The following is a 13873-nucleotide window of genomic DNA, read 5'->3' as shown; positions in this document are numbered from 1 at the left end:
TGCAATATGCTACAAACCATTAAAAAGAATGAGGTGGATATAAATATGTATATAATCTATATTTATATAAACAGTATTGTAAGAATGCCCGAAAGCCTACATATTAATATAAATAGTGATTATATATGAGTATATATATATGAGGCTCTTTTCCTTCTTTGTGGTTTCTTTGTATTTTTTTACAATAAGAGTATATTCCTTTAGACTTAAAAACACAGTAAAGCTACTTCCATTTTGAAAAACAAAGCGAGTCACTCTTATTCTTGCTTCCTGCTCTTGATTGCTTTTGCTTCTGGAAGAGTTATTAATTTCCTAACATACGCAAGTCCTTTGCATTCCAAGTGACGGTCCTCAGGGTCTTCCATCTCTTTCTCCCAGAGCCCCTGTATTTTTTCCATCCTGGGCTCTGATCTACTTTGCAGATCTCTTTCTCTCTTCAGTCTTTACCTTGCAGGCTCGTAAAGAGAACGTAGCCGCACAGCCAACAATACCTCTGATGGTACCATTCGGTAGAGAGAAGTATTACGTCCTTCGCTTGATTTTTGAATCTTAGTGTTGTTGCTCCACATCAAGAGGTTTGAAAACTACAAGTAAGAGATCAGAGCATGTTGAAAGCCAGTTTGGAAATGTTCCTTTGGCTCCTGTATTGGTAAATTCTGCCCGTGTTGGCTTCATCCTGACACCCTTCTGGTTCAGTTATAGCTTTCTGCAGTTCAGTGAGCCTCTTCCCGAAGCTCTCCTGAACCTCCTTCCTGAGGCAGGGTGCCAGGCTGTGAAAGCATTTCACACCGAAAGCAGGGGCTCTGCTTGCAAGGGACTTGGTGTTAGGTTTCTTAGGGAAGTGTATCCCTTCCAGGAAGAGATGACCCGGGATACCATGTGTGCACTAAACATCTAGGCGAGGAATGAAACATCCAAATGGCTGGAAATGCAACACATTTCTTCCTTGACCATATTTCTGGCTCTTGTGTAGGTTTCTGGTTGATTTTGCAGTTTATGCCTTTTAAAGTCAGTCTTAAAGATAGGTTCGTGAAGATAACTTGCTGTTTTATTGTTTACCTCTGGTTGTTAATTTAGTGACTGAGGGAAAAATAGGGCCATCATGGAACAAAAAGACTGCCTAACACATATGTAATAACTCTTATGCCCAGAATGGATCTGCCTTGAAGGGAAATGCTCTGCTGTATTCCTTTAGTTCAAATATAGAATAGTCAGTCACCAGGGAAGCTTGGAGACCCAGGTGCTGGTTTTATCATTGCCTTTGCTATGAGGCTTTATTTATTACTTGGCATAGAGTCTAGATATTTGTTTGGACATTAAATGGCAATAGAATATAAATATTACCTTTCTAATATCTGCATTTCTTTTTATTTCCAGTCAAAATGACATCATGTCACATAACCATTAAAAAAAGGAAATTAAAACCCCAGAAATATGTTAAAGCGCTGCAGTGAGTCACTGAGCTATAAAAGCAGGGGAACTCTGCGCGCTCACGTTGGAATGGCACCCAAACCACTTTTCCCCTGATGTTTGGGAACACAACTGTCCTGCCTTTCATTTCCATTGTTTCCAGGGATAAGTATTCCAGAAGTTAAGGAGGACCGAGGAGTGTTTTCTCTACAAGGCAACTCTGAAAAGAGAAAAATCAGTTCTCATAACTGAGAATGCATTTGTCTTGACTACATGGTTTTAATTTGCAAATAAATCCCCTTAAAGAGAATTTTCTTTCTTTGATGTGTTTGTGTATAAAAAAAAAAAAAAAAAAGAAGACGACTAAAGGCATGAAAAGGCCACAATTCACATATACATTTGGTAAGGATTTACCCATTACCAGATGTTTTGAATGAATTTTATAATCTTGTCATTATTAGTAGTACATAAAATCTAGTTGTATTATTCTAAATTTTCTTTGCATATAGCATTTCATGCTGCATGAACATTTGGACACTGTAAGTAGCTTTGTATAACCAGAGTTCTTCTGTCTTGACCAGAACCTTGGTTGAAGCCCAAAGGGGAAGGGCTCTGCATAGACTGGTTCTGTATGGAAAGTTACTGGTTTCCTTTAGGGGAGTCTGAGATTGTGAGACTGGGTGGGAACCCAAAGCCATTTATAAGCTGACCCCACACAAGGCCACATGAAGTGGTTTGATGTTTTTTTTAAATATTTAATTAACTTTTCCCTTTTGAAAAGTAATGACTTTGATACAGCTGAGCCTGCCCCATGCATGGGTCCCCTACTTCCTCCCTATACCCATTCCCCAGTATCCTATCATAGCTGTGAGAGGACCCTCCTGAAATCTCAGCTGATACGTCTGCCCTACAAGCCTGCTCCTGTGTGGAAGCATTTCATCTTGCCTTTTGTGCATTTATAGGAAAGTTTCGGACCTCCTGTAGGATATGTACACAGCTCCATGAGGTCCTACTGAGCTTACTCAGCTAATATGCATCTACCTCTAAGTTTGAAGAGGACAGTGCGGGACATCTTGAATGCAAATCTTTGTGGCTCCCCAGTAGCCTGATCACTCTATAAATCCACGTGGTCCTGTGAAGTGTAGTGTGAGCTTAGTGTCAGAGAAGAGGAGCAGTGGTGGTGACCCACCGTCTGACCATCAGGGAGGCAAGAGAATGGATTGCTGAGCAGGAGGGAAGCCTGGCCATGGGAGCTGGAACCAGGTTCCAACTCTACAATCATAGTACTTCATTTCTGAGGTGAGATTATGTACACCTCTCAGAAAGTTTATTTTTAAGGGCTTATGTGATGTAAAACAGTGAATTCCTACCAGTGCCATCTGAACACTTGGTAGGCACTAGAAATGATTATTGAGTCAATGGACAGTTTATTATCTTGTGGAATTAATGCCCTCACTGGTCCCATTTTATTATGCTGATTAAAAAACTGAGGCTTTTCTTCTTTGGGATTATGGATTTTGCTAAACCTCTGAGCCTCCCTTATTCCGTTACCACCCCTAACTGGTTTAGGAGAACACCCTCTCAAACCCTGTTGAAAGTGTGGGTTAGGTGCTTGGAAGTAGGGTGACACGAGGAGCTCTCACCATTGCATTCCTTTTGCAGTTTACAGTTTCATCTGTCTTTTCTTTTTACAACCTAAGATACTCATGCTTTATTTGTGGTTAATTATGTGCAGTTAAATTTTTTTCTTTCTCTCCTGGATTCTCGGAATTGTCTCAAGTTTTAGGGGGAAAAACTTGACTAGTCCCACTTCTTCTTCTGGTGCCCCCTGAGCCCTGTGCTTGAATACAATGAGGTCACTTTGTGGAAGGATTAACTTTATATTACATTCTTGCAGAGTAGATGTATGTCCCTAAGGTACGACTACCCCCACTGATGAAAATAAATATGCCATTCTTTATGATTCCTCCCCGTTACTCTCTCTGTTGATTTTCAGAGAGTTTATGAATAGTCACATATTTATACAACTGGCCAAACGTATACTACTTATTTTTCTTATGGTCTGTAATAACCTAGGCAATGTTATTAAAGGGTATACAGACCCTTTTTCAGGCAAAGTTTCTTATGTCATTACTTTATACAAGCAGGTCAGATTCCATCTTGGAAACACTCTCTTGCTCTTAACCTTTTTCTCTGATTATAAAAGTAATATATGTTCATTGTGGAAAATGTAGACAATGCACAGCATAAAGAGAAGGAAGAAAAGCACTTCAAGACTCACTTCTTAGAAATAACTACTGTTAAGCAGTTTATACACAGAAACCTTTTCTTTATTCTCTGTATATGTTCATTAAAAAAAAAAAGTAACCATATTGCACATGTGCTCTTGTAATCTGCTTCTTGACATAGCAATATATTTTATACCAGTAAATTTTTTTCCCTATTTTTTTTTCCAGAAGCATTGCTTTTGAGGACTGCATCATATTCCTATGGGTGTGCCGTAATTTAACCATCCCCCTCCCTAGACAGTTAATCTGTTTTCAGGGTTTTTTTTTTTAAAGTAACAATCTCTATCAGATGGCCCCTCTCACTCAATAATTGGTTTAGTTTTTTTCTTTAGTCACTGCAATCAGAGAAATCATCAGGCACCTTTGAATTTAAGACAACGAACTTTGCTTGCATATCTTTAGTGTTATCTTTGTTTACAGCACTAGACAATGCCATTGTAATATTCAATATGTAGATCGAGGGCAGGTTAATATATTAAAAAATACGAGTGTAGAGCAAATCATAAAGGCATGGGAAATAAATTAAAAGCCTTTGTCCCTCTACTGAAATATTTCCTCTCACATAGCATAATTCCATAGACTAGATGCTTATTTTTCTTTGAATAATGAGTTTAATATATCTAATTCAATTACTCTTTCTGGCAGCAGAATGACTTCTCCTCAGCTCTTTAGCTATTAGTTCCATATGATATTTGAATCAGTTCTTTTAATTGTGGATACTGAATGTCAGTCATTCTGTTGTGAGTTGTTCCTATGGTCAGAGAAACATATCCTCCCCCCCAATACATCAGTCATTCAATTAACAACCATGGGTTTCTTGACACAGTAGGAATTAATTCATTATGCAAACAACTGGAGCGGTGGGTCAACAAGTCAAGTTTTATTGGTGGCTTACACTGAAAAATAAAACCAAGAATTAGAATTTTCAGGATGCTGAATCATATCTTCAAGTGTTAAAATGATACATTTAATTGCCTAAAGCTATTTTTATGGTTAAACATCTTTGTTGGCAATTAGCATTATGGGTGGCGGATAGATGTGATACACAGCTTAGCCTGGGTGCCCATTCCTTCACTCTCGGGCATTTCTTTATTAAATACTGGGATTTTATGAGTCACAGCTTCCCTGTGTAGAGAATTGTATGGCTTTTTCTCTACAAGTCTAATTTGAAAAAAAAGAATTTTTCTCAAGGGTTTACAAAGTAATTCATAAAATGGGAGGAACAATAAATATTGTGCCTTAACTCATGTCCCACTAGAGAGAGATTTGGTACACCTGGGTGTAATTTTAGTTAATTTCCACAAGAGACAGGTTGAAAGTTTACCCTTTGGAAGGGGGTGGGGAGAAGGTGGGGGAAATGGCTAAACCTCATATTTGCAAAAATGATTACATTGTCTTAAATGGCTACTCTATTAACAACTTCAACAAGCATTGCATTTGGGAAAAAAAAAAATCTTCTTAAAAAAAGTTACCTGAAGTTCACTCCAACTTAAAATGTACAAGTGAGGAAAAAGTACTTACTCTGATTTATATGTCTTTTGGAGGTGTAATTATTGGCTTTTACTCACCTATGTAAAACAATGTACTTTTGTAAATGGATTTCTGGCCACTTTATGCAGCCTTTTTTTTTTTTTTTCTTACATAAAAAGTAAGCACTGTCAATCAAGGAATTTTAAGGTTTATTTCCTCTTTAGAAATGATTGATAGCCTTTTAGATTTACAAGTTGACAAGTTAAAGGGTTCTATTGGTATAATTATGTACTAAATTCACAGTCTTTCAATTTAAATGTCCTTTTAAAACCACAAGATTATCATACCTGTATTTTGAAAAGTGGGCCAGTCAGTTTGGGTTGGTATACAAATTGCTTCCATTAGCCTTGGGACCTATTTGAATTTAATACAGTTTTTTAAAGTTAGTAGTAGTATGAATCTTACTTTTAAAATTTAGGTTAATGGAAATGCATTTTAAGTAAAGCATGTGGCAACTTGTTTTCTAAATGTATAGCTAAATGTCAAAGACTGTCTTTTTATGGGAGAAAATATGTGGTTGAGTACTTTGGTTACATGAAAAAAGAAAAGAAGAAAAAGCCCGACTCATTACTTAGAGGAGACGGGGGATGTGGGTGGAGGATGGAGCCGCCATCTTTTCCTGGTCAGGCGAGCAAAGCTGGAGATATTTCATATCCTGGGGAGGAATTTCAAAAGTGATACACCAGAGTCCAGTTTGTATCGAGTTGAATTGTAGGATGCTTTGAAGAAGGTATAGTCGATACGGGTACAAGAAGGCCCACTGTCTCCAAATATTATTACAGGTTTGCTCTTCTTTTAGTCTTTTAAAAAAATTCTTCTTGGAGAGTCAGCTGCTCTGAGCTACTGCTCCATAGAGGTTAGCCTTTTCCTGAAATAATACTGATATCGGTGAATCAGTCTTTCATCTTAGATATGAGGGTGTCGTATCAAGGGCATTTTCAATACCTGTCTCTTTTCGGACTCTTCCAAGGGTGGAAGAGGTTTTCTGGCCCGAGGAGATCTGGTCTCCTCTGCCCCACCACACTTAATTGCTCCTGATGGCACTGCAATACTGTATCAGCTGAGGTCCACTTGATATTCTGTAGCTAAGCAAGTACTTTTAATTCTGCTCTTTATAACTGTAGATACCCTTGGCCAAGCCCTCCAGTGTTTTAACTCAAGCTTCTGACTAAAGGGAATCCTGAAACCTCACACCAAGTTCCATTTTACCTTCCATTTTCAACACTGTAAGGAATATAGAATTTGGCCAGAAGAGCAGAGTTTAGGACCTGCTACTCATGTTCTTCTGAGTGAGTCAGTCCCCACCAAAAGAGATCATTTGTCCAATCACTTTATGATCTAATTCAGAAGTATCAATGAAACTTTGGACTTCCCAGTTATTTCTGCGCCATAAGTGTTGCAAATCATCTGCTGTTTTATTTCCTGAAATTGTTCTAATTGTATGACTTCTTCATTGCAGCGCTCAATGAACCCACCATCGATTATGGTTTCCAGAGGTTACAGAAGGTTATTCCCCGGCACCCTGGTGACCCTGAGCGCTTGCCAAAGGTAGGATACCTCCTCTTTGGGTTGGGGTCTCTGGAAACACGGGCTGGGGTGATTGGCAGAAAACTTTGCCATCGACAAAAGTTAGTTCATAGATAAGCAACTCAATATTTTTGTGCTTTGTGTATTTAGTATTATAAGGTAAGCAGTAATCAAAGTAGCAAGCACTTATGTGCCAGGTAATGTTGTACTTATTTTTACTTATATCATGTCATATCTTCCTCTAAAAAACCCTCTGAGGTTGGTGCAATTACCACCTCTATTTTAGAGAAGAAAATAACCAAACAAAGAGAGGTTAAATCATTTGCCCAAGGTCACACAGCATGTAAATTGCTAAACTGAGATTCAAACCTCTAAAGCCTGGCTCCTAAGTCCAGGTTATTAATCATTATATCGTATCAGTTCTCAAGAGGAAAAAGAACATTGCTTTTCTACCCCCATGAGGATCTTTACTTATTTCTGGTGAGGGGAGAACAGCTAGAGCTCAAAGGAAAGCATATTGGCACACCTTGCACCGGGGCTACTCAGACATGAGTCTGTTCCCTCCAGAGGCATCCCACCTAAGACACAAGTGGGAGAAATTAGACACAAATTCAAGATAGAGCAATATATGTCATACAGCAATGTTATTAATTGCCAATGCAGAAAAAAAGGAAATGCACATTTATTGGTTTCTATTCTGTACCTGTCGTCAATGTTGGGGATATTCCATCTCTGTGCCCAAGGAACTCGGACCCCCTGTGGGAGAGAAAGCCAAATACAACGCCATACATAACAGAAAACAATAGGTACATTTAACAAAAGTGCAACCAAAGTTCTGGGAGGACTCAGAGGAGAGAACAGTTAAATGCTAAAGAAGTTCAACGAACAGAATTCGTCGAGCTACCATTCACTGTTTACTGACAGCAAAATGAAATTTCATTTACTACACAAGTAAAAATTAGTATAAATTAAATGAGTAGAGGAAAGGTCCTCTCCATGCCACAGCAAGTCTAGAGATATGTCATTTCCAGGTCTGTTTCTGCTCGTAATACACTTATAAAAATGAAGTTGGCATCCTTCCTAGCTCAGCGAACCTCTTTGGGGGATCATTTCATCATCACGTCTTACCTGTGGGCCCTGCTGCACTGAAGGGGCAGGACCACTGTCAGAACAGGCCTGTCCAGGAGAAAGCTGCCCCTCCCCGCCGAAACTGATGCACAGATGTGAGGGGCTGGGGGGTGGGCAAGGGGCACTGCCTGCCCAGAGAGAGGAAGAACCGTGACAAGCAAATTCTGCCCTCTCCTAGACCCCAGGGGAAGACCCACAGAGCCTTCAGTCTCAACCCTGAGTTCCCATAACAGCCTCACTTCCACTGAGCGCTGTTCACCTTAAAAAAACATCTTGAGAGCATTTCACATGAGGAAGAAATCATATGATGTGTCGGTCTGTACATATCCTTGTCTTTGAAAGGGGCCTTCATCTTACACCTCCTTCCCTTTCACCCTTATTCTTGGTGAGCAATTACAGAATCTAACAGTAACAGTGAACGACCCTCTGCTTCCACAGATGGGTGTGCCATGGAGAGAATTACCTTTAGGTTCCTTTGTCTGGCAAGAACCCAACTCCCATGCATTTCCTATGGGAAAATAATCGGTAATTTTATAGCACGAAGATGTAAATAATGTGTGTGTCCACCCAATGGTGGGAAGAAGCCATGAGGGCGTTGCCAGATTCTTCCCATTGTTTCCATTTGGGGACCATTTTCACTTTCATTTGGCATTTGATGTCCCTAGAGTCTGCTGAAGGGACTGGAGAGCTGGACCGGGTGAGGTGACACTCAGAGCCACGGCACCGACCAGCTCTGTGGTCTGGGTCAAAATTCTTTCTCCCCCCTCCCCCCACATTCTTAACCTCTCTGTGCCTGAGTTTCCTTCTCTGTCAAATGGAGATGGTAATACTTCCTACTTTTTTGGGTTGCTTTAATCACGTATTTAGCAGTCAACAGAAGGTAGCTATAATTATTTGCCAGTTGAGTGAGAGTGGGACCCTGGCTTCTGAGAGCTCTCCTACCCAATCTCTGCAGAGCAGGAAATCCTAACTCAGGTCAGCAGTGGAGTGTGTGATTTATCTTCTGTGTCTCGGTTTCTTCATCTATAAAATGGGGGTGAAATAATCGTGGCAACTTCACTGGGATCACATAAGGATAAAAAGAAGTAATCCTTTGGGTGCCTCAGCATAGTTTCTGGCCCACCATTGCCACTCTATAAATATTGATTGAAAAACAGGAGACAGATTTGGTTTAATGGTTGAGGTCTACAGGAACCAAGCAATACTTTTCTTATTCATAAAGAAAGGAGAGAAAACAGGAATATATGGTTGAGTTTTGTGTATTTACTTTTAATAACATTTTCACGGCTGCACATCACGTTCAGAAATGTTGAACAAATAGCACAGGCACGTGTCACTCTGTCCCCGGTGGCCTGATGGTGAAATTCCCAGCCCCGTTTTCCTGGGTTTGGGAAGAGTAATCAAGGACACAATGGGTTTGTGTGTTAAGGAAACACTCCACAGTGTGCATCCAGCCACTGGACCGTGCGAGGACTTTGGCCAGAGCCCACCCCAGGAAGCTCTCTGTGTGACTCAGATCAGAGTGGTGTCCTCTTGGCTCCGAACGCGAAGGCGGAGTGAGAGTTCAAGAGCAGGGTCAGGAAGTGGCGGATGGAGCCAGCACGAGGTATTCCTGTGGACCTGGGAGATTTATAGCCCGCTGTCCATTGTTAGGGGGATGAAAACGGGCTCCGCCTTTCTTAGAATCATGGTCAGTGTTTGTAAAACAGGAGTGTTTCAGTGAGCCACGGACCACACACCTTAAAAAACAAACTCCACTTTATTAAACCCATGTGTTTGCGAATAGACAAAGCTAGATTCATACAACCACCCACATATTCTGTCAAATGAAACTGCTCCAAAGACCAAGCAGACAGCTTTCCATAAGAATATGCCTTTGTATACTGGCTTGTGCTTTTTCAAAGAACTTGTACATGCGTTGTTTTATTGGAGCCCACTCTTGTGAGAGAAGTCGGGAAAGCAGACATCATTCCTATTTACCAAACGAGAAAACGGGAGCAAGCCGAATCCTCCTCTGTAAATTATTTTGTCCCTGAAAGCCACCGTCAGTGATAGTTGCTGTACACACACATTTAAAATACTATAATTATGCTAACCCCAGATGTGCTTTGGTTTCCTTTTTCATGTGCACGTGGAGAAGGGCAGGCTAAGGTTTTTCAGCTGCAGCATGCTATTCTGTGTCCTACCGACGTGCCTTCCTCTCTGGATCCTGGCAGGAGGGAGAGGAACATGTGACCAACTTTGGGGCAAAGGTTGACTTTTCGTATAATGTAGAGGTGAGGGGGATGGGGGCTGTGGTCAGTCAGAAACGCTGAGATGCTGACGTGCACGAGGCCATCCAGGAACGTTGAGCAAGGGGCTGTCTCTGTTTTGAAGGCCAGAGGTGTCTCTGTCCCCTCTCGATTTGTTAGATGTCTTCCTGAGTGGTCAGTGTGCATTAGCACAGAGGCACCGAGCTTGGCTGGCATTCCATGCGTTTACAGTGAATCCCAGGGAGCAGGTAACCTTTGCGTCATGCCCTCGATGTGCCTGGCACGGCTTTATCGAGGTTTTTGAAGGGTACTGAGGCCAAGAGAGTGGGCTCTCAGGTCAGGCGGACGTGGATTTTGAAAACCACTTGCACTGCTCCGTGCACGGGACTCACCCTTCTCAGCCCCGGTTTTCTCCTTTGTAAAGCAGCTGCCCCCCAGCATGGCTGTTGGGCGTTAATGAGATAATGTGCGCAGCGAGGTCTCTCTGGCATGTAGTGAGACTTCAGTAAATAGGGGCTACTATTCCCTGCAAGATGGGTACTCCCCACTTCACAGGGTCAGAGTTCCCAGAGGGCTGGTGGCATGCTACCACTCACAGTAAGCACGTGGGAAAACTGAGATTCACACCCGGGGCCTCCGGCCTCACTGCATCAAGTTCCCATTTCCCTCCCGGGTCTGGAAACCCAAATACTTCTGCCTTGAGGTGACTGGCTTCTCTCTCCTGTCTCTCGCCTAACCTCAGCCCCATCCTACTCAAATACGCACCAGCTTTCTCTCATTTCCCCACCCAGAGGGGTTTGCGTGGGGACCTCCACAGGGCAAACGTGATTTTTTCTTCCAGAGCCAGTCCCTCTTTTAGAGAAAATAAAGCAGTTTAAGAAGAGTAACAAAGGTGGCATTTGTGTGTTTTGCTTTATGGAGCTGAAAATATCTGGTAAATTGACCCAGTGGGAGTAATAAATACACATTACTTTATCTTGTTCTTCATGTCCTATATCCCTGAGCCTTGCTAGAGCAACACCACTTAATAGACTTAAAAAAGAGTAATTACACTCATCGGTTGTGCGATTTTTCAGCCCTCCTAGCCCTGCCTGACCTTCTAATTTAGCTCACCGCGTCTAACTAATGCATTCATATTCATCTTTTATGAAGCATGTATAGTACAGAATTGACTTTAGAGCCTTTTTCAAGCTGTCCTCCCCGGTTTCCAATCCGGTGAGCAGTAAGGAGAATGGGAACCAGCCACCTCCCTACATCCGCACCTATAGATAACCCGTACACACAGCATTTTCTTTATCCTTTATGAAACATAATAAAAAGTAGTTATTACATTTTACTTTAAAGCTTTTATACATTCTAGCATTATTTACAGCTAAACATGCAGGCAAAAGATGCGAGTGTTTTTAAAATGATTACTGTTAATGTTTCTGCTTGTCAGAAGTACTTAAATTTTCCTGCACTTTGTCTAAAAACTTAGTACTGTTGCCTTTTAAGAACAACACATTTAAAAGATCTTGCAAGTCAGATTTGCAAACACTGCTGACAGTTTGTGATGAATGATACTGCAAAATTTGCAAGATGTTTGTCATTTCGCACAGCTGACATATTAAGGAACAGATTAAGAAACGCGAAACCCCTATGGAAAACAACCATCCCAAACAAACCTCAAGCAAACCTTGAACCCGGAGAGCACACGCACCAGAATCTCTCACCCGGGTTTTCTCTCCCAACTTCCCACTCAGCCAGTGGAACCCAATTGTTCTCAGTGCATTTTCTCTCACCATATGGTCTCCTCATTACCATACACTAAGAGTCCATATGGGAAACTTGTGAAATGAACTGTATTCATTTTAACTGCCAGATGAGCAGCCTTTTGCTTTGCAAGCTTAGCTTAAGTCATCTGCTGTCTTCGTGTTGTTATGGCAACACGGTACCCATAAAAAATTCTAATCTACTGTAAGTGATCACGGTATTTTAAGTGCTTGCCTATAACTGCCCTCAAAGGGGAGGAAGGAGGAGGGAGGGGGTTATCTTTGCCCAAGGAGCAAAGGGTTGCTCTTCACTCCAGCAGGTGTCAGTAAAGAAGCTTGGTGAGATGGAGAGTGAGGTGCTAGGGTGGTTGTGTAGTAGGTGCGATGGTAAGGGAGGTGGATTGCAGAGGGGTGGATGGCAGTGAGGATGGACTGTAGACCCTCTGGGTGGGCTGAGAAAAAACACTGACTGTCGGACACCATAGTTCTCCCAGCAGACACGTGACTCTGCTGGTGCGGTGCACCCCGCCACGAATAAAACTCTAGGTTCTGAACAACGACACAGGCAGCAGTTCCTCGTGGTAACTTCTCCTGCACTGGCGTGCAAAAAAAAAAAAAAAAAAAAAAAATCCCAGCCTCCTCTTCCTGTACATGGGAATTAGTCATTTCTAACTCTTAATGCTAATTAAGAGTACCTTAAAGTAATGGAAGTAGGCAGCAACATCCTTAAATATAAATCATTTTCACCTCCGCAGGCCACATGATATGTTTCATCTCTGTCGCTCTATCTGTATTGAAAGTGAATGTTTATAGCCTCAGTTCATCAGTTCACATTAGCCTCATGCTGAATATTTAAACACAGAACAATTTGAACACACCACGAAGGAAGACAGTGACTGCACTTTCATTTGGAACAGCAAGGGCTCATCTAATAATAATTTAGTAAGTCAGCCATTTAGTGGCTCGGTTGTGCACTGCATTGTGCCAAATATTATTCAGTCCCACGGTACACTTGCAGAATTGAAATTCAGCCTCGAGTCACAGGCACTGTTTTTGCTCAATGGAGAGACGAGACCCAAAATCACCCTCCCTAAAGAGCGGTCGTGTTAGTGATTTATCATAAATACAGAGCTGGGGCAAAATAAAACTGGAGTCGGCTGTATACCACGTATTCTAATTATGCTTTTATTGTTTTAGTCTTTATGCAAAGACTATCCGTAATTCAGAACCTGCAGTTGCATCAGTGAAAATACAAATAAGAAATTTTTGCATAACCACATTGCCTGTTAGCAGAAAAGGGGATGACTAAGGGTTTCAGAAAAGGATAAAGAAAAACCGTACATCTTTTTCTTCCTCACTGTGACACTGGACGTGCTCTCTCGTCTTATTCATTTATTTATTTTTTTTAATTTCAAGAAAATCTACTAACATTATATCTGGGAACCAAAACGACTCAAACAAAAAAATATAGCAACAAAAGCAAATCATAGAGTATATTCAGCTCTTAGCAAAAGCATGCTTGAGTTTGATTCCCAAAACCATTTTGTCTCTGCATTTTCTTGTCAAAAACACACACTATGGAATGCAGTTCTTTTTCCCCCTCTCTCCTCCGTATCTGCCAGAAAACTCACGGGCAAATTCCACTTCCCCATTTTGATGATATGCTCAGTTTAGGGGCTTGGTAGCCCCTCCTACTTATGCTTCTTTTGTCAGGGGAGTTTAGCCTAGTTCTGTGCACCCTTGAAATTGTATATAGAATTGTGTGTGTGTGTGTGTGTGTGTGTGTGTGTGTCATGAATATGCACACACATGCATGCACATATGCACATATTTTTCTGGGGAGTGAGATTATAGCTTCATTAAAAAGGCCATGACCCCCACGAAAGTTTTAATTCTCACTTTTTTTAGATTATTTATTTTATCTTTAATTGACTGACTCTGCAGTAAGTTACTCTGTCATTATTGAATCATGGCCGATTTAGAGATG

General features: G+C 41.2%; 1 protein-coding gene across 1 annotated transcript in view; it reads left to right on the top strand.

Moving 5' to 3' along the window:
- EBF1 (EBF transcription factor 1) overlaps positions 1-13873 on the top strand; it is a 392957-nt gene that overhangs the window by 352973 nt on the left and 26111 nt on the right. The window contains 1 exon segment of the mRNA XM_036848092.1: positions 6688-6776. Coding sequence (XP_036703987.1) covers positions 6688-6776 — 89 coding nt within the window.

Source organism: Balaenoptera musculus, chromosome 3 (genome assembly GCF_009873245.2).
Source record: "Balaenoptera musculus isolate JJ_BM4_2016_0621 chromosome 3, mBalMus1.pri.v3, whole genome shotgun sequence".
Lineage (NCBI taxonomy): Eukaryota > Metazoa > Chordata > Mammalia > Artiodactyla > Balaenopteridae > Balaenoptera > Balaenoptera musculus.
Note: the sequence above shows the minus strand (reverse complement) of the source record. Positions and strands in the feature narration are given on the sequence as shown.